General features: G+C 54.5%; 1 protein-coding gene across 2 annotated transcripts; it reads left to right on the top strand.

Moving 5' to 3' along the window:
* Positions 1-1,238: 1,238 nt before the first annotated feature.
* DENND2D (DENN domain containing 2D) lies at positions 1,239-19,098 on the top strand (the record flags this gene model as incomplete). Of its 2 annotated transcripts, none has more annotated exons than XM_084243365.1 (12): positions 1,239-1,296; positions 5,792-5,967; positions 6,790-6,902; positions 7,566-7,635; positions 8,271-8,348; positions 9,424-9,564; positions 11,304-11,452; positions 14,039-14,216; positions 17,421-17,462; positions 17,847-17,931; positions 18,272-18,511; positions 18,889-19,098. In XM_084243365.1, the coding sequence occupies 12 exons, from the start codon at positions 1,239-1,241 to the stop codon at positions 18,963-18,965; spliced, it is 1,407 nt and encodes a 468-aa protein (XP_084099491.1). In that variant the 3' UTR covers positions 18,966-19,098. The 2 variants fall into 2 exon arrangements, with proteins under 2 accessions (XP_084099491.1, XP_084099490.1); XM_084243364.1 differs by lacking the exon at positions 1,239-1,296 and adding an exon at positions 5,133-5,223.
* Between the last annotated feature and the right edge of the window lie 1,491 nt (positions 19,099-20,589).

Genomic DNA, 20,589 nt, shown 5'->3' with positions numbered 1-20,589 from the left:
TTAAGTACAAAATTGCATGGGCCCAGAGTCGAGCAACTTTTAGAAGTCACAGGCTAAGACTAGACAGTTTAATACTAGGGCTGGATTTCCCACTTCTGCTCAGCCCAACCCCCACCGGAGAGTCCTAGGGCTGCATATGGGCAGAGCAAGGATGCTGTGGGCCATTCCTGCAGATCCCAAACCTTTCTGCAGGAGTCTCTTCTCTCTGCCTCTCACACTTGAAACAGAAGCTAAAGACTCTGAATGGAGAAATTTCAGGACTCTGTCCTCCCTCCACGCGCACCACCCTCCAGATACAGGTCTTGGGAGGAAGTGGGAAGCCAGGGCAGATCCCCCAGGGCCAAGTGGGGCTTATCAGCAAACCGAAGCTTGCAGTCTGGGCAGCCTGGAAGCCAGTGCAGGTGAACAGGGTAAAGGAAGAGCTGAGAGGCTGAGCTGGCATTGGGGCAAGCGAGGGAGTGTGCACAGCGGCGGCCACCATCCCCACGGTCACCCCACCCCCACCCCAGCAGCAGCAGCAGCCACCACCTTAAATCTGCATCATCTAAGAGTTTACGAAGAACTTTCTAAACGTCCCTATCTATGTGTGTGTGTGGGGGGGGGTGCAGCGCCGGCGGGTGGGGGGCGGGTCAGGATCGCAGCCTGCAGCCATCTCGAGGTCCCCCCAGGCCAGGCCGCGGGGTTTCTGTCACTTCCAGTTCCTTGGGGAAGTGAAATGGGGAGAAGAGGCAGACTGGGCTCGTGCCTCGGGGGATGGCAGCTCATAAAAGCCAAGAATCTGGGACTGTCCAGGGGCTAAAGCAGCTGCGGGGGCCGCGCGCGCGCGGGGCTGGAAAGGTGCGACCCTGGAAACTCCCCTCCGGGGCGAGTCGGGGGCGCCTGGAAGGGGCGCGGGCGGCGCAGGGCGCTCCCAGCTCCCGCGGTGGAGTCGGAGTCGGCGCGGGCTCTTCGGGGTTCGGAACCTCCGCGCTCCCAGGGCGCCCCACGCGGGGTGGGGGCGAGGCGGCGCCGCCCCGCCCCGGACGCCCGGCGCGCGCCTCAGTCCCCGCGGCCGCCCAGCCCGGCCGAGGCAGGCGCGCCCGCGCAGGTGCGCCCAGGGCCGGCCGGGCCGGAAGGTGCGCGCCCCGCCCCGCGTCCCGGGTCCCCGCGGGAAAGTGAAAGTGTCGGGCCCCGGAGGGCCGGCGCGGGGGGCGGGGCCGGCGCGGACCTGGGCGCGGGCGCCGGGGACTCCAGGGGCCATGGACGGGCTCGGCCGCCGCCTCCGAGCCAGCCTGAGACTGAAGCGCGTCCGCGGGGGTCAGTGCCGGGCCGGGGCGCAGGGCGCGCGGGGCGCCGGGGCCGGGGTGGAGCGCGCGGCGCGGGGGGCCAGGTGAGGGGCGAGGGCGCAGGTGGAGCGCGCCGGGGCAGGTGGGGACGGGGCGGGCGGTCAGAGGAGTGGCCGGGCCTGTGGGGCGAGGGGAGGCGGCGGCTGGCCCTGCGGAAACAGTTGTGGGGCCCCGGGGACACGTGTCCTTTCAACCAGGAAACTTGTGCAATCGCTGGGTGCCTGGGGCGCACGGGCTGAGCGCCCTGGGGAGACCCCGCCCCGCGCCGCTGCCGCGTCCGGGGATCCTGGGAACTCGCGCTGCGGTGGGCGGCGGGGTGCTAGGAGCCGGTCCTGCCCCACAAATAGCCGCCGGCTCCAAAAATGGCTTGTGGACAGTGTCGCCAGCCCTGCCCGAGGAAGCCTGGGGGCCAGAGATAGAGCCTGCTCACACTCCACAGTGTGAACCCCACGAGTCACACCGCCCCCACCCGAGACCCCTCATCAATGAAGTGACTGATCCCCTCCTTTCTGGGGTTGTGGGAATTAAGTTAGAAGTCAATATAGTTTCCTTTTTTTTTTTTTTAAAGATTTATTTATTTATTTATGCAAGCCCTGGGTACAGTCAGAAGCGCGGGAGGGTGAGAGAATCCACCGGAGCCAGAGCGGGGAGCAGAGCAGGCAGGAGGACCGAAGGACACTGCTGAGGGGAACAGCGGGCGGCAGGAGAGGTCTGCGCGCCATGTGGGACCCTCCTCCGGTGGCCGGGGAGCAGCCGGGGATCGAACCGGCGCTGCAGAGGCCGCGGGCAGCTTCACAACCCAGGGCTCAACCGCTGCGCCTCGGGGGAGGCCCTCCCCCTTTTTTTTTTAAACAGAGGCGCTGGACTTTGGAAGGAAGGCAATTAGGACTACTTTTTTTTTTTTTAAAATATTCAGTCAACAAATGCTTATTGCTGTTTCCTAGCCAGTGCCATGACCGAGCAAACACAGCCCTTAGATGCTTTTCCCAGAGGTCCCCTTTCTGCGGAGAAAAGAACAGATTGGAAAGTAAAGTCATTTACAGAACCCCCATTCCTTCTGACATTGGGGTTGAACGAGACCCCCCCAACCCACACGCACATTCTAAGCCCAGATTTGGGGAGCTCAGGTGAGAATAGTGTTCCTTCTGCAGCACCCCCTTCCCCTCCCCCAGCCCTGGCTGTTCTCCCTGAATGCAGGTTTCCAGTATCTGCTCACCCCACCTGCAGGAAGCAGAGAGGTCAGAGGCCTGGAGCTGTGCGGTGGCTGAGAGAAGGCGGGGTGGGCAAGCATCCTTTCTTCTCTGGAGAGCCCTGCTTGGTTTTTCCTGGTCCCCCTCAAACCTCAAAAGTGTATGTGGATGGACGAGACTTGCTCCCTGTGGCCGCAGGAGACATGGCCCAGGGGAGACAGTCCCACCCACCCCAGCCCCCAAGGGAGGATGAGGCCGTGGAGGAACTGTGTGATGACCAGCAGCCCAAACCAGGACCCTGAGCTCCGGCTGGCGGGCCCAGGAGAACATGCCTCCTCATAGGTGCCATCCTCCACCCTCCACTTCCTGGGGCTTTGCTTCCTCATCTTGTCCTTTTGCCCCCAGGACAGCTGTGTGATTGGAGGGTGTGTGTGTGTGTGTATCCTGCTGGGGGCAGAGCCAGGGGGGGTGACCCTAGCTTGAGAACAGCTGAGCTGGAAGAGGGAGGGTCACCTTTCCAGATCAAGGTTCAGAACATCTCACCTGTATTCTAGACAGTTCGGGGACTTTCCTCGGGTGATTATGGGAGGCGTTTCCTTGTGGAGGAACAAGTGTAACCAGACTCCTGACTTCCCTGGAAAGGGTGGCTCTGTCTTCAACTAAAAACAAGACAATAATTCTTTTTTAGGGCATTGGCGATTCAGTGAGATGACTTAATTAAAACACATCCCTTTTGTGGACAGTAGTTTTCTCTGTTTCTCTTTTCTTCCAGAGGGCTGCTACTCTTGACAACTCCCTTGGAAAGATTTGAGAAAACCGTCCTTTGGATTTCTTGGTTCTTAAGTCTAGTGACTGTTTTTGAGTTTGTGAGTTTTGCTATGCTCATGGCTATCTTGATAAAGCAGGAGGAAATAAGCCGAAAATAGAGGATTTGGGGAAAGGAATAATTTCCCGTGGTTCCGGAATGATGAGCAAAAAAATTGGGGGATCTGAAAGTTCTTTGCAAAGAAGAGGCATTGCACACTTGAGGGATTTTGGTGTGTACCACACCCATAAGGCAGGGCCATGGCCTTGGACTGCAGTCATTTCTACTGTGCATTCTGGAAGTCCCTGAATTACTCTGTGCCTCAGTCTCTCCAACTGTATCAGGAAGATGCTTGCTTCTCAGACACGTGCTAAGAATGGTGCAACAAGTCTGTGCAGGCTGGGAGTAAGGCGTGACAGCAATTCCGAATGTTCCAGCTCACTGTTCTCACCGGCACAGCACTCATAACATCCTTATGTACCATGACGGGGCTCTCCCAGGAGTCATAGCTTCGCCACTGAGTGCTAGCTTTTTCTAGTCCCACAAAAGCCAAGTCTGGAGCTCCTACGAGGCAGCTGTCTCCCCTGTGCCAGCACCCAGAGCACTGCTAAATCTTGGCAGGAGAGGAAGATACTGGCACAAACCTTTCTGCCTCCCGGTTCTTAGGTCTTCTTTCCTGGCAAAAGTCCTCTTTCACCCTGTGCATTTATTCATTCCGGGGTTTATGCGAAATCCTAGGTGATTTATTGCTATTCTTTCTCCCCCTGTCTCTAGACACAGGCTCTTAACACCTTGAGAGCCCCAGGGGCCAGCTGCTCTGCCTTTAGCTTGAGCAGAACTGTTGACCTGGCCCAAGAGGGAAAAGAGATTGAGCCGGAATGGGGGTGGGGTGGAGATGCTTTCCACTGCCACCCTGCGACCCCCGGTCTGCTGACTCAACCAGTCTCTTTCTGTAGGCCAGAGAGAATGTCCTGAGTCAGTGCTTCCTACTTGGGAAGAGGGATTCTTGCTGGGGCCTGGATTAGGCCCCAGCAAGAAAAGCCTGTATTAGCCCAGGACATGTTGCAGGAGGCGAGGGATGTGCCATGTGGATAGGCCGGAAGACTGCCTCTCCCAGCTCAGAGGTGGCCTTTGCTCTGTAATTCAGCAGCTGGTGAAGAGGCTTTTAGGTTCATGTTGATCTGCAGGACTCCTTTTCTTGCTAGAACATCTTCTCCATTTAGATCATGTCTATTTACCCCTTTATTCGGGGAGGTGGCGCGATCCCGACCGTGGGCCTGATGCTCTTGGGGGCAGGCCTGAGTTGCAGAAGTTCTCTTGGGCAGCGGGGGCCTTGCAGGAGCTTTCTGCGCTGTTGAGCAAGTCAAGAAGTGAAAGGTCAGGAATCTGTATCGCAGAGATGTAAGATCCCTGTCTGTGGCCAGCGCCTGCTGTTTCCAGTCATTTGTATGGTCCGGAGGAAGTTACTAGCCCCCTTGCACAGCCCGCAGCCCAGAAGTCAAAGCCCAAGCTTGCAGGTGTTTGCTGTGACCTTTCTCTCACCACACCCCGAGGCTCTTGGGAGGAGCTGAGGTCTGAGCTGCAGTGCCAGGATGCTGCCTCTGCTGGTGCAGGCGCTAAGCCGCCTTGCTGGGTCGCGTCACTCACAATCTTCTTGCTCCAGCAGTGAGTGCACAGCATGGAAACTGCTCTGCGCTTTCTGGAAGATGACGCATGGCTTGGCTTTGTAGCGTTGTGGCGGGAGACTGAGGTGGCAGCCCTTTTCTCGGGCTGCCTTTAGCTGGTCTGTGTTGGAGGAGAAGGGACGACCCCATGCGCCGCAGGCTCGAGAAGATGGAAGGACAAGTGATAGGCGGGATGCTCAGGTTCTTCCGAAAAAAACAGCTGCCTGGACTCCGAGCAGGTCTGGACTGGATCACCTACTTCCTTTCTTCCGGGGTGACCCTCTTAGATGGGGCTGTTCTTCCTCGAAATGTTTCTTCCTCTTCTTCCTTTTGTATCTTGACCTCCACTTGGTCCCCCATGTGACTGGGCTGGAAGTTTCCCCTGGTGGTTTGTAGAGTGGGCCAGACCTCTGTGGGGTTGGTGTGGTCACAGGCCACATGGCCCTTGGGCCTCTTCTCTCAGTGAATACAAGTCTGCTCGGGCATGCAGTTCCGGGTGCTGAGCACCCTTGGGGAGGCAGAGTCTGTGTGTCTTGGGGCTAGCGCCTCCCGGGCGGCCTCCAGTACTTTTCCTTGGCTTCCAAATCAGTGGACTCTTTCTTCCTCTTGGCGCCATGTGGTTTCACGTCTCCCAAGCACAGAAACTGCCCGGTTGGCTCCGATCCTATCTGTGACCCAAGATGCCGGGCAGACTCCGAGGACCTCAGTGTGTGCAAGGCGGCCTTGAGAGGCAGAAGTTGCCCAGAGTATCGTAGACCTCACTCGTGAACAATGAGATACCGAATGTGCCTTGTGTCTTGCTTTCAGCACCTTCCCAGGACAATGTGGGGGCAGCTGGAAAGGAACCGGAAAGGACCCAGGAGTACAATCTACCCAACTTTGCTGGAGGACAGCACTTCTTTGAGTACCTTCTCGTGGTTTCCCTCAAAAAAAAGCACTCAGGGAATGATTATGAGCCCACAATCACCTACCAGTTTCCCAAGGTAAGGACTGAAATAGGTTCCAGGGGAGACAGAGCGCTGGGACTTTTGAGAGGTGGGGGGGGGGGGTGCCGTCTCCCCACCCTGCCAGGGCTTGAATCTAGAAAATGCCCTGAGCTGGCTGTTTCCTCCCTAGCCCAGCCCTGTTTTCTCTTATCACCCGCAGAATCTAGGTCTGACTTCTTTGAGAAGCCTAGCAGGGAAACTAGGCTAGTGCTTTTGCCCCTGTAGAAACACCTAGTTCCTCCAAATTCCATCCTCAGTCCCCCTTCTTGGTGGATAAGCTTACCTTCTGCCAGAGTCTTGCAGGAACCCCCTCCCTGGGCTGGGCAGGGGAGTCACACAGCTGGGGGGGCAGGCTCAACCTATGGCCACAGCCCAAGTATCAGGTTCCCTCTTGTCTGATCTAGCATGGGCCTGGGGGAGGGCATACTTTTCCTTAACCCTGAGGGTGTGGCCACTGAGCTGGTGGCTTCTCTTCTCAGATGTGGTATTTCTTTGACGTGGTCCTTCTGGAAAGCCAGGCCATCTCTGGGTCTTTCTGTATTCGTTGTGGCCCTGACCCCATTCCTGACTGTATAGCTTTGCAGGATGGTCAAGTCAGCTTCATGCAGTTCTGGCCAGGTAGAGCTGTTTCCGGCCTGGGGTCATTGTGGCCAGACCCAGACCCAATGTGCAGAATGAAGTCTACAGGCAGAGGCTCTCTGAGTCTCAAATCAGCAGAGAAGCTACTCTCAGGCTACTAGAGCCCCAGAAAGCCACCAACTCTCAGCCCTTCCTGCCTCTACCCCCATAATCCACTCATCTCTTTTCCTATTCCCATAGCGGGAGAACCTGCTTAGGGGCCAACAGGAGGAGGAGGAGCGGCTGCTTGGAGCCATCCCCTTGTTTTGCTTCCCAGATGGGAATGAGTGGGTCCCACTCACTGAGTATCCCAGGTAACTGCTCAGCCCTGGGACAGGAGGCTCGGGGGCTGGGGAGAAGGGACGGTGTGAGCCATGTGGTTCCGGGGCCCCTTCACCTCGTGTGTGTGCTGACTCGCCCCAGCTCCCCTCCTGATGCCGAGGACTAGAATTGATTCATATATAAATGTCTTGCCTGGGGTTCCTCAAGGTCAAGGCTCTTAGCTATGGCGTTGGCCAGTCACCTCTGTCCACACATGGGGGAGACTCTCCCGACTGTGAGAGTAACTGTGTTTTGACTCTGCCATGGGCACAAGCTCGTGACCTCAGGTCGGCCCCCTGGCCCGCCCCTTCCAGCACAAGCCCTGGGTTGGACAGCACGAGCCCTGGGTTGGACTGCCCAAGTTCAGACTTTGGCGTTCCCACTTATGGCCTGATCTTGGGCAAGAAACACCTTCTCAGATCCTCAGTTTCTTCATCTTTAAAGTGGGAATAATCACTGAACCCGGCTCAAAGGGTTGGCTTGACACCAGGAAGCACTTAGTAAGTTACTGGTGTTATTACTGCCCTCGCGATTAGTCAGCAGCTCCCCTTATCCCTCTGACCCGCCCTCCACCCCCACTGCACCCCTCTGGCGCTGACCTTCCTGTTCTAGAATCTAGGGAGACCGTACAAACCAGGTCTTGTCTGCTCTTCCAGGGAGACCTTCTCCTTCGTTCTGACCAACGTGGATGGGAGCAGGAAGATCGGATACTGCAGGCGCCTCTTGGTCTGTGCTGCTCAGAACTGGCCCCTCATCTCTGCAGCCTGCTCTTCTCCGGGCTCGAGCCTCAGCTGCAAAAGCCAAGGCTCCCTGGCAGTGCTGCTTATGGGGACCACTGCCCAGCCCCCACTGCCACGTCAGTGTAAACCCGCAAGAATTGGGAACACGCCCCCTGGCTTCCGTCTTTGCGCACCTTAGCTTTCAACAGCTCCCCTCTGTGGGAGGCTCCCAGCCCCTATCACCTTGGCCCCTGGAATCTGAGAGCACACACTGGGATTTGGACAACTAGGTTCAATTCTTGGGTCTCAGGAGGCTTCTTCAAGCCACTTTTACAGTGTCACCTCCCTAGCCATTCCCTCATCGGTGCACACTTGCTCGCTCTTTACTGACCCCCGTGGGTGGTGCTGGCACTGATGGTGGTGGTGCTGGCAGTGAGCCCACCCAGTCCCCTCCAGGTCACCTTTTTTTTTCACTTTGGTGGCCATAGTGTGGCCTTTCCACTGAATGAGTGGGGCCTCTGACAACCAGGCCTTTCTCCACGAACCCCCTTCCACAACCACCAGCCTCGTGCCCCTTCTGTCCCAGTGGGTGAGTCCCCTGGGGAGCTGTGGCACTAAGGGGGCCTCTCTGTCCCTCCGCAGCCGGCCGGCGGTGGCCCTCGCCTCCCTAAGGTCTACTGCATCATCAGCTGCCTCGGCTGCTTCGGCTTGTTCTCCAAGGTAGGGGTGGAGCAGGATTCCTCGGGGCCTGTTCAGCCTGTTTGGCATCAGGTCCACCTGGCAGCCTGCCCGCCTGTGCTTCCTGGGGCCCCTGCAGAGCTGCTGCTTCACAGCTGGGGTCGCTGGGTCACCCTTGGGGAAACTGAGGCAGAGTGCGGCTGTGGCTCAACTTGATCTTAGGGGCAAGTGGAAGCTGAACTTTGGGGACTGTCTCCCTTGCAGAGGGAACGCTGCTCCCACCCTAGTCAGGGGAGAGAGAGCTGGAGAAGGGCAGATGGGAGGAGCCCAGGCTAGGTCGGGAGATGTGTGCCTAGAGGTCTGTTTCCTCATCTGTCAAATGCACAGAATGACCCCTCCTCACCTTCCTGCCTCAAAGGTCGGGGTGCGGCTCAGGGGAGGTGACAGGTGAGAGAGGCAGAGCTCTAACCCAGACGCCCTCCAGCTCCTTGGAGGTGGAAAAGAAGTTGAGGGCACTGGCACTTCTGCCCAAGCTAATCTGAGTGTCTGTCCAGCTGGGGGTGGGGGTGGTCAGCAAGGAATCCTCAGAGAGCTTGGGGCACATCTAGGTGGCCAGGGGAGGGTTGTGTGCCCTCTGCGCTGGGCAGGCCCTTGGAAGATGAAGGGAGGGAGCTCCCCTGGGTGACTGGGGTGGCGCCCATCACGTGCAGGCGCCATCAATAGCAGGCGATTCGTTGTTAGGTTTTTGGGGAGTCAGAAGCTACATGTGGGCTTTTGGCTGGACTTTTGGCTGGGGGTCAGCGCCCTAGTCTTGGGTGTTCAGGGGGCAGCTGTACTCTGGGGTGACTTCCTGGGGAAGGTAGTCACCATGGGAAGACCATGGCTTGGTAGGCAGGAAGAAAGGAAGGCCAGAAGAAATGGAGTCTCTGTGCAGGAGATAAACAGCAGATTGTCTGGCGGGACACCAATCCCCTGCAGGGAGGGGAGGAACCAGTCGGTGGAGGAGCCCAGAGGACGTGTAGACGTGGCTGGACCAGTGGGGAGCCTCGTGGGAGGTCTCTGCCGCACCCCCGGGAGCCCCTGTGAGCCCTGCCTCCCGTGGGTCCTCTCCCTGCAGATCCTGGATGAAGTGGAGAAGCGGCATCAGATCTCCATGGCCGTCATCTACCCGTTCATGCAGGGCCTCCGAGAGGCCACCTTCCCGGCTCCTGGGAAGACTGTCACCCTCAAGAGCTTCATCCCCGACTCTGGCACCGAGGTGGGTTAGCAGCCTGGGCGGGGCCCCTCCTGCCAGGAGAGGGTGGGCTTCTGAGGCACCAGCTTAGGATGCAGGGGCTGGGGCTTGGTAGAATTATTGGCAGAACTGAAAATTAAACCCACATTTTCTGATCCTGATGCTCACAAGGACCTAGTCTCCATTTAAGCAAACGAAACTTTCACTTGTGATAAATAAAATCCCATCAGCTTGGGTTCCTGGTGCCAGAATGGACTTCGCCCCCTGGGCCCAAACTGCTGCTGGCCCCCAGCCCCACCCTGACCCTCCTGTGTCCCTCCATGACGGCCTCCATCTGTCTCTTATCAGCCCCACCCCTGGCTTCCCACCCTTCCCGCATAGGGATGCCTTTGTTTGAAGGCACTAAGCAGGTAGAACATTCTTTTAAGAATCTCAGTCCTGACCCCTTTTACTCTGGATAATCTCTGTGTCCTTCTGGACCATGACTTCCCTCTGTAAAAAACAAGGGCTGGAATAGGCTTTTTTGCTTAAAAAAATAAGTGTGGAGTGCCGCTGTGAAGCAAGGTCTGCTGTTTTCTGAAAATATAAGGAACGTGGCCCCTGGCCTTGTGGAGCTGAAAGTCTAGGGGGAGAAACAGACATTAAAGGAACAAAACATCAAAATGAAATTAAAAATTGTATGATTGTGATGAAAACAACAGGATGCTACATGAGAAAATGAGGGGCAGGGCCTCCCTGGTGGCACAGCTGGTTGAGTGCCGTGCTGTGAAGCTGTCCACAGCCCCTGCAGTGCTGGTTCGATTCCCGGCTGGCCAGGGAGAAACCCACATGGCACAGCAGACCTCTCCTGTCTCGCCCACTGCTCCCCTCAGCAGTGTATTTCGGTCCTTCTGCCTATTCTGCTCCCTGCTCTGGCTCTGGTGAATTCTCTCACCCTCCTGCACCTCTGGCCTGTACCCCAGCTCTTGTATAAATCTTAAAAAAAAAAAAAAAGAAAATGAGGGACAGACATGCACCATATGAGGTGGCCAAGGTGGCTTCTGAGCCTGTAAGGAGTAAAGGGCCGAGGGCCAGAGTGGGCAGGCCTGTGAGGGGCCTGTAGGGGGCAGGAATGGGCACAGTGCAGGTTTTCTGATCCAACAGATGGACAAAGGAGAAGTCCTAGAGAGAGTCCTGGAGCCCTCAGTGGCTTTTGCAGGCTTTTAGTGGGATTCACCACGTACACAGCAGGCAGGGGTGCTGGGGGCCGGGAGGCTGGCAGGCCTCCCGGCCCCCAGCAAGTCTTCACTCTATCTGGGCTCTCCGGCGTTTTCTCGTGGTCTTGTTCTCTGTTGCTCTCGTGGTTCTGCTTCTGTTTGTTCTGTTGGCATCTCCGTGACGCCGCCCTTATAAATTCCATCTCTCTGCCCAGGTGTACCCACTTAGGCATTCCCACACCCTACTCCAGGTGCCCGCCATCAGGCATGCATTCGGGACTGCAGGGATCCCTCATCAATCCTAATGGCGGGAGGGCAGAAAAGCCCGCTATCATTTACTTACCCTACAGGCCTCAGGCAGGTGTTGATGTGGAGAAGCACTGTGAGGGAGGTGGGGTGCACTCAGCAAGGCAGGGCCTTGTGGGCCACACTAGGGATGACACCCCTCAGAGCAGAGGGAACCAGAGGTGGGCCTTCAGCAGGGAAGAGACATGGTCATTAATGCCGGTGGGCAGAAAGCAGTGGAGACCGGGAGAGGCCCAGCATCCTACTCTGCTTTCCCCACAGTTCATCTCACTGACACGGCCCCTGGATTCCCACCTAGAACACGTGGATTTCAGATCTCTGTGGAATTGTCTCCATTTCGAGCAGATCCTTCAGATTTTTGCCTCTGCGGTGATGGAGAGAAGAATCATCTTCCTGGCAGAAGATCTCAGGTGGGTCCCGCCTTGGAACGGATCCCCTGAATTGGTGGGCAGCTCTGGGTTCCAGGGAGCAGACCGGCAGGTTTGTGAAGGAAACCAGGCAGCAGGACCTGTACTCACCCTCCTGCTCCCGCTCTTAACCTGCACTCACCCACAGAGACTGTCGCCATTTGTTTTGCCTCCAAACTTGATTGCTGCTTAAGCCTGGAGAATGTTCCTGATTCAGCTCTGAGAAGGCATGAGTGTTCCGGAGATAGCCAGGTGGAGACCACTTAGAACGGATACAAGTGTAACTCTGCCCTTGAAAGGCGGAGGGAGAGAGAGGCAGGAAGGTAATGGTATGGAGGTCAGCACCCCACGTCTGTCCATCTGCCCACTCATTCAGCTGGCATTTATTGTGTCACTTGTTGCCAGATGCCAAGCATTGGCAAGGCATAGACAGACCAGGCCATTGACCTTAAGAGGTGTGGAATTCTGTGGCCGAGGGCATCGTGTTGAAATCACCAGAAATCACCAGAGGGTCAGGTCCTGCTCTTTTACCTTTAGCTACGTAGTTCTCCTGAGGTTGGCTTCTTAACTTTTTGGAGTCATGATGCCCTTATCTGTGAAGTGGAGATCATGGTTGTTCCTACCTTTGAGGTTGCCGGTGGGGATTCACTGCAGCCGACACACGTTAAGCGCCTGGGGCCCTGCAGGTGTGGTTGTTAAATGCTCACTGTTATTCTTAATAAAGAATTCACAGTTGAGATCATCCCCGCTGGCAAGTCTTGGGCCTTACCTCTTAGGTATTTCAAGTCTGACAGAGGCCCGAGGAGTCGGGAGAGATTGGGGAAAGAAAAAACAACACAGTCAGATGGGACCTATTCATGTCCAGGGAGGGAGAAAGCCTGCTTCCGTCCTTTAGGGAAGAAGAAGACCACGCCGAGAAGACTAGAAGGAGCCACATGTTAGGCCAGTGGTCAGGAGGATGTCATAGGTTTTAGAGGAAAGGAAGTTTGGGCGGGGAGTGAGGTCTGTGGGTTAAAAGTTCATTAAAAATCGGTGCTCACCAAACCGAACTCATTATTGGCTAGTCCTGAAGACAAGTGGCATAAAACCTTTGCTTTAGAAATTGCTCTTGTGCTCTCAGCTCTGCAGGGGACTATTCTTGTGGCTGGAGCGGGGGTTCTGGCCTCGCTCCTGAGAGAAGTGTTTGGGAAGTAAAGGTGACTTAGGTGTCAGTGCCTGGACTTGATGGAGGCCGGCAGGGCTTGCTGCTCAGGCCTCGACACTCCAGGGAGCGCCCTCCACTCCACACTTCCTTCTCACAGCCAGCTTTCCAGCTCTCCAAGCAGGGAGGGGACTTCCAGGCAGCTGAAGTCTTGGCCACTCTCTCAGAGATGCCATCTTTCTAGCTCAGGAAGTCCTAGCTTGATACCAAGAATTGAAACGCGGTTTCCGCCTGTGTGTTTTTATTGGCCTTGACTCTGGAGCGTTTTGGAGAAGTGAAGCGCCATGGGGGGCAGTGCAGACAGAGCAGACAGAGCAGACAGAGCAGGGCTGTGCTGTGGAACGGGAAGGGGAGGAGTAGGGCTCCGCTGGGACCTTGGCAGAGACTGCATGGGCAACGCTTTTCTGGCGAGGACAGAGGAGTCTCCTCTGGGGGACTTTCCAGGTAGGAATTGCCAGGAAGAGCTTCCTGGAATGCAGGAATTTCCCAAGCCCATTCAGGCACCAACCTGGTAACTGTAAAAACACCAATATGGCCAGAGGGAGCCATGGGAGGTGAACGAGGGATGGGGATACTGAGACAAGAAGGAAATAAGGCCCAGCTGCTGTTGCACCCCGGTGTTGACAAGTTTTCTCCCTTAGCTACACCGCCAGTTCCTTCAAAGCAGTCACGTCATGCTTCCTGGCACCCGCCTCGTTAGCACAGTGACAAGCACTTGTTTGGGTGAAGACATTTCTTCTTCCCACCTGTAGTGGCAGGAAGACACGGAGCAGGTTCTCTAAGACCGAGCAGATGGGGTAAAGGAGGAGAGAGAGTCCTGGAGCCCTCGGTGGCTTTTGCGGGCTTTTATTGGGATTTACCAGGTACATGGCAGGCAGGGGTGCCAGGGGGCTGGGAGGCTGGCAAGTCTTCCCTCTACCTGGGCTCTCTGGTGGTCTCTGCTCCTCGTGGTTCTTCTGCTCGTGGTTCTGCTGGCATCCCCATGACGCCGCCCTTATAAGCCCAGTCTTAGCCCAGGTGAACCCACTTACGCATGCCCACACCCTACTCCAGGTGCCCGCCATCAGGCATGCATTCGGGACCACAGGGTTCCGTCACCAATCCTAATGGTGGGAGGGCAGAAAAGCCTGATACTCTTCACCTTACCCTACGCCACCTCTCTCTCTCTCGAGCCACCTTTATTTTGGGCCAGGAGTGAGTCAGGAAGACTAACTGGGAAAAGAAGTATCAACTCGAGGCCCCATCCCTGATGAGAGGAGCCCAGCCCCTCTTGGTTTCTGCCCCTCCCCTGTAGGGGTGGGCAGTCCTTGTGGGGGGGCCATGTGGGGTTCTAGGGGTGGAGGTGCAGAGTGGCCCCTCTGACTCTCGTTCTCTGCGCCCTGCCCCAGCACCCTGTCTCAGTGCATCCATGCGGCCGCCGCACTGCTCTACCCTTTCAACTGGGCCCACACCTACATCCCGGTTGTCCCTGAGATGCTCCTGGACACTGTCTGCTGCCCCACCCCCTTCATGGTTGGAGTACAGATGCGCTTTCTGCAGGAGGTGATGGACAGCCCCATGGAAGAGGTAGGATGCGCAGGCAGGCAGGCTTTGGAGCCGGACGGCCCCGGCTTCCCACCCCAGCTCAGCTGCCAGTGGCTGTGTGATATGGAGAAAGTTGCTTAACTTTTTTTTTTTTTAAGATTTATTTATTTATGCATGCAAGAACTGGGGTACAGGCCAGAGGTGCAGGGGGTGAGAGACTTCACTAGTGACAGAGTGGGGAGCAGAACAGGCAGATCTATTGAAATACACTGCTGAGGGGAGCAGTGGGCGAGATAGGAGAGGTCTGCTGCGCCATGTGGGTAGCTCCCTGGCTGGGGATCGAACTTGTGCTGCAGTGGCTGCGGCTAGCTTCATAGGTTGCGTCTCAACCCCTTGTGCCACCAGGGAGGCACTGCTTAACCTGAGCAACCTCATTTGTAAAACGGAGATAACAGTGCTCAGTTCGCAGGGTCATGGAGGGAAATAACTTGCATGAAGTGCCTAGCCTGGTGCCTGGTACATAGTTGATACTCAGTGAGTGTCTGCTCCCTGTTTCTGGATGCTTTGCCTGTGGCTGAAGGGACAAGGCGTGTCCAGAGGTCACCCAGCTGTCCTAGGCCAGCCAGCCCTGGTCTGCAGGCTCAGAGTCTCGGCTTTCATCTGAATGGAGCACAGCTGGACTGTACAGCATACACCCCCCTGGAATTCACTCAGTTCTGTGGAAGTGAGCTGACAATGCATCTCTCCTGCAAACCATGAGTCTTGAAAATGCAGACTTTTGCAGCAATTCAGTTAATCTCTGATTTTTTCAGTGCTCAGTTGGGTAATGAAGATTAGTTTCCAGCCCCTTTGACTTTGTGAACTTCTCGTTTCTTGGCGATGCCCCAGATACAGCAGAGGCGTCCATGGTGAAACTGGCCATGAATAGCATAAGCCTATCCTGGGGCTGGAAGAATCACACACACATGCGTCCTGAAGGCAGGCTTGTTACTATCATTGCAAGCCAAAATTGCTGACCACCGCCTCCCCTGCAGACAAGCACCTAAGGGGAGATGCAGGGTCAGAGCAAGCTACTTAAGAGGCTTGGAACTAGCCCTAGTGGGAGGACTTGCCTCCATTAACAGGGAGTCCAGAGAACTCAACCCAGAGGCAATGCTGGAACCTACCACAGGCTACACAGTGTTGCTGGAAGCAAAGAAGCAGGCAGACTGCTTTCCTCCCCTGCTTCCCAGCCCTCCCAGGCTCCTCACACACCCTTTGACCGAGTCTTTGCCTTGTAACTAACTGGGCCAGAGGATCAGCCCTGTGTTTAGCAATAAGGCCTAAAGTGTCCCAATGCCAGAAGTTAGGAAATTTCCTGATGCTGCGGCTCCTCAGAAGCTGTGGCTCCTCCCTCGGGAAGACACCCCAAAGCCAGCCCCACTGCAGCTCCTGCACTCCAAGGGCTGAGGCCTAGACCAATGCTCGGTAGCTGCCCTGTGAAATGGGCAGGGGATGAGTCAGGGCCCCAGTCAGAGTAGGGGGTACCTTGACTCCCCATATAAACTCTCTGGAAGGGGTTACTTGACAGACACTAATAGACCATACTGGAAAGATTTCCGGGAACAATTTCACAAGAAAATTCTTCACACACACGCTTACCTCCCAGCCCCCAAGATGAACAGCCCTCCCTGCGCCTGTATGTACAAGTGATTTCAGGCCTGGACTAGTTCAGCTCTTCTCCCCAAGTATGGATAATTGCAGTGCCTGCTCTGTCTTTTGGCACATTTTCCAGCCCCTTTCTATTTGGAAGAAGGACACAGAGAGGGAACATTTACCCCATTGTCGAGACCAAAGGTCACAAACCAAAATGAGGTTCCAGCAGGAATTTAAATGACCAGAACAAGCTTGGGGGGTGGGGGTGGTTTATGGCAACTGCAGAAAGGGGGTGGCTGCATTCAGTTCCTTTTGAATGTTATCCTTCAGAAGCCAGGGGTAGAGCTCCTGACTTTTCAGAAGTCTCAGATCCAAATTTTATGTGAAACTTTGCAGTGTAAAGATTGGAAACAAATTCAATGATTTAAAAGTTCTCTGAGTATCAAAGAAATAGATCTGCAGGTTGGATCCAACCAAGTGCATGCCTCTTTGTAATCTCGGGTCTAGACCGAAGACCCCTCGAGCAGTGATGGAGCTGATTCCAGAACTCAGGTCTCCAGGTTCCAGTCCTTGCTTGGCTGTCTTGCAGGTGCAGACATAGATCCCCCCTGCCTTTTCTTCCCTCTTCCTGCTGACCCTAGGCTCCTTACCTTCTCTTGCTGTTTCCTGCTGGAAGACACAGAACTCCAAGGAAGTTTTAAAAATAGAACTCTAGGCAATGGTACATAAAGCTTATAGCAAGAGTTAAACAATCAGGGCCTCCCTGGTGACGCAAGGGGTTAAGATGCAGCACTGTGAAGCAATCCGCAGCCTCTGCAGCACAAGTTCAATCTCTGGCCAGGGAGCTACCCACATGGCATGGTAGACTTCTCCTGTCTCGCCCGCTGCTCCTTTCAGCAGTGTATTTCAGTCAGTCTGCCTGTTCTGCTCCCCACTCTGTCTCTGGTGAATCCTCTTACCCCCCACACCTCTGGCCTGCACTCCAGCTCTTGTATGCATAAATAAATCAATCTTTAAAAAAAATAAACAATCAAAAAATGCCACACCTGTCCTAAAGCTGACCAGAGGGAGGGAGTTGCAGGAGAAAGCTGCAATCCCAAGGACAGCACGATCTCGGCTTGGGAGTTGGTTTCTACTGTGTGTTAGCAGCAGGACTGCAGGCCATGGAACTTGGGGTCTGCTTCCTCACCTGTAAAATAGGGATGAATGGTACCTGCCCCTAAGGGGTGCTGGGAGGATTAAAAGAGAAAACTTGCCAAGCACTTACGTGTGCCAAGGACCGAATAACCCATAGAGAAGCAATTACTGTGACCCCTGTTTTATTCAGGGAGTGACAGACTATGGTTTCCCCATGTTTCCCTTCTGCCTGAGCTCTCTCCTCTGGCGTCTCTCCTACACCTTCATCCTCCTTCTCCAGGAAGGAGACTGAGATTTCCAAAGAGAGAAGAGGTGAGGAAGTAGATTGTCAGACAGGAAATGAGAACTGAAGATGTTGATTTTGTTGCTATTTGGGCTGAAAGGCACAGCCGTGGGTAGCAATGGCGATGGCGGAGGCCTCCTGAGGTCTGTGAAGAAAGGGGAAGAGAAAAAGCTGTTCTGTGTTTATTTCAGGTCCTGTTGGTGAATCTTTGTGAAGGAACCTTCTTAAAGTCAGTAAGTATCTGGATTTGAACCTCTTCAGGCCCATCATGAACTCAATCACTCTCGTCTCATCCCTGATCCACTTATTTCATACTTTTGTGGTGTGAGAATCCACGCAGGTAACACCTCTCCTTTCTCAAGGGCCCTGTTGGCAAATGGCTTTCCAACACAATCAGTGTTAGTGCCTTTAGAGCAAGGGTATAAACCAAGGACCCCAGGATTAAAAAGGAAATTGCAAAAGTTTTGAGTCAAACAGAAGACCGGGAAACAGCTTCTGCTGGGTCTCTGTGTGGCCACTTACTGGGGATGGAGAGGGAGTGTAAATTCATGCCCTCCTCGCGCTCTCTGCCAACACTTCACCCCTGCCTGACCTGAGCTGCCTCTGTCCTCTCCTAGGTTGGTGATGAAAAAGACATCCTGCCACCCAAGCTTCAGGATGAAATCTTAGACTGTCTTGGCCAGGGCATCAATGGTTCACAGAGTAAGTTCTAGACCCCACTTACTTTGGGTTTCTCCGAGGATCTTGAAGCCATGACCCCTGGCCATGCTTTTCCAGAACAAAGATAAACTCACTCAGCAGTACTGAGCCAGCCCCACAGGGCTAGATTTTAGGGCAAATCTGAGTATGAGATTTTATCCTTCCTGAGCCCCCATAAAGAACCCAGACTCAACCTGCCATTTCAGTCAGCGCATCCACAGCGACGCGTCCTACCCCAGCCCCTTCCCAGCAGTGTTCAGTCTGCAGCGAAAGGCACTTGAGGTAAGAGCGGGTAGCTTCGTCCGCCTGCTTCCCTGACGCAGCCTGTCCGTGTCGCCTGCAGCTTTAGAACAAACCAACGAGCATGTGTCAGGCCCTTTCGTGAAGTTCTTTGTGAAGACTGTGGGCCACTACACTTCCTACATCAAGAGGGAGGCAGACGGGCAAGGCCACTTCCAAGAACGGGCCTTCTACAAGGCGCTCAACTCCAAGGCCAACCGCCGATTTGTGAAGAAGTTTGTGAAGACGCAGCTCTTCTCCCTCTTCATCCAGGAAGCGGAGAAGAGCAAGAGCCCTCCCGCAGGTAGAGTAACAGCCTCCATCAGTCTCGGCCTGGAGGGGCCTCCTAGTCAGGCGTAGCCCTGGGATGGAGAGGAAGGGAGGGGTGCAGTGGGCTGACACCTTGTAGCTGTTCTACTCATGGTCAGCAGGACTGGGCCCTTTTCTCTTTTAGTCTGAGGCAAATTCCTGCCAATTCTCTTGTTTGTAGGCCCTTACTTTTGAGTCTAAGTGGGCACCTGGCTCTCTAGAGGCCTGTGAGGGCTTGGGAATCCAGGGCGGAAATGTGGGGTGCGGGGGGAGCATGGGGAGCAGAAAAGATTTCTGATCCTCACTCCTGGCCTCTGACATCTGGCCTGGCCACAACATTAGATGCTCTAACGTGCATATCTGAATCTACAGGCTATTTTCAACAGAAAATACTTGAATATGAGGAACAGAAGAAACAGAAGAAATCAAGGGAAAAGACTGTGAAATAAGCTCTGCTTAACAGGACTGACTCGACTTATTGGCCAGTTTTGGACTTGGGCCCCTGCCACCCTGGCAGGATCCACGGCCTTCTTCGGACTCCTGGGAACCAGATCTCTCATCATGCTGGTGTCTGAGTTTGGATCCTGGAGTCAGCTTTCTCAGGTCTTTAGAAGGCTCTGACCTGGTGCACAGACTTGGGTTCGAGGCTGCATTTTCTGCAGAGGTGACATGGAGCGGGCTGTGCAGGTGTCGTAGAGGCTTAGTTAGAAGTTGCTGCAACTGTCCTCTCCCAGGAACCACTACTACAAAATCCTCAACTGAGAAAATAGCTGTGACCTAAAGATTCAGTCTCTTCACATAAAATAAGAGTTCTGTGATCATGTGAGGAGAAGAATAAAGACAAAGCTCTTGTTGCAGCTTTTGTGTGCATCTTTGGATTCCACCCTAGGGCGAGAACCAGGAAGACGAGGCAGTAAACGTGGGAATACATTGGACAAGGAGAGGAAGGCCTGGTCAGTGTGGCCCAGAACTGAGCCCTGGGAGGAGAGGCGGCTAGCCAGGGTACCGTGCCTGCAGGCAGAATCTCAGTAACTGAAGTATTTCCACAAATAGGTCCGTGTGCCCGTCACAGTCAGTTTGGAGCCTTCAGTTAGACATCCTCCTTCCTCTGTGCCTGGTTCAATTCTTTGGGCAAAGGTGGGGCTCCTGCACTGACATTTTTTCCCTTTAGAAAAGAGAATCACAGTCCTTAGCATCCAAAGGACCTTAGTTGTTCATCTTTCCTCTGTACCTACCTCTGCTGACTGCTTCTGTTTAAACATTGCAAGAGATAGGAAGTTTTAAGAAAGATCTTGACTTAAAAATTCATCTTTCGTTAATGTGTCTGTGAGTGCTGTGTTCTATACAAAGAGCACAGATGCTTTTGGTCGGTGGGAAAGGAAGCAGGGATGACCAGAAACAAGTTAAAGCCAATGTAATTAGATTTGGGGGGCATAGACATCTACCGCAGGGGGCATAGAGATCTACTGTCTTCACACCACCCCTATATGCTGCTACTCTTTATAGCTTTTTCTTTTTTCATGTGAAATTACAATTCTTTTTTTCACATAAACCTTTTGTTTTAATAAATATATTCATGGCTTAGATTTTGAATCACACTTACAGAAAAGGAAAATAGGCCTAAATAGGTAACAGTGAAGCTTCCACTGCTGGAAGGAAAGTCTGCCTCACATGCCTTTTGAGTGTGCAGAGCAGAGATTTAGTGGCTGAACACCACACACATCACCCTCCAGACTAGACAACTGGAACCAGAGAAAGCAGAAGACTCGGCAAAGAGCATGCAACCACCATCTAATCCCTTCAGCTGCAAGCTGCATAACCAAGTAAAAGTTGTCTTACTTTTTGACAAGCTAGAGGTAGCTTTCCTGATCACATGGGGTGAAACTTTCTCCCTTTATTAACAATCAGGCCCAGGGCATCAGCTTACTCTTCATCGCATCTTCTTGGCTTATGGCAGTGGCTCCTAAACCTAGTTGCAATTCAAAAAGTTTTAGAACAAGGATTAGACTTCGTCTCCAGACCTCAATTTCCACTGGAGGTAATTGACACATGTTGTGTCTACTAAATTAATCA

The sequence above is a fragment of the Talpa europaea genome (assembly GCF_964194135.1).
Source record: "Talpa europaea genome assembly, chromosome: 9".
Taxonomy (NCBI): Eukaryota; Metazoa; Chordata; class Mammalia; order Eulipotyphla; family Talpidae; genus Talpa; species Talpa europaea.
This window is presented reverse-complemented; position numbering and strand designations above follow the sequence as displayed.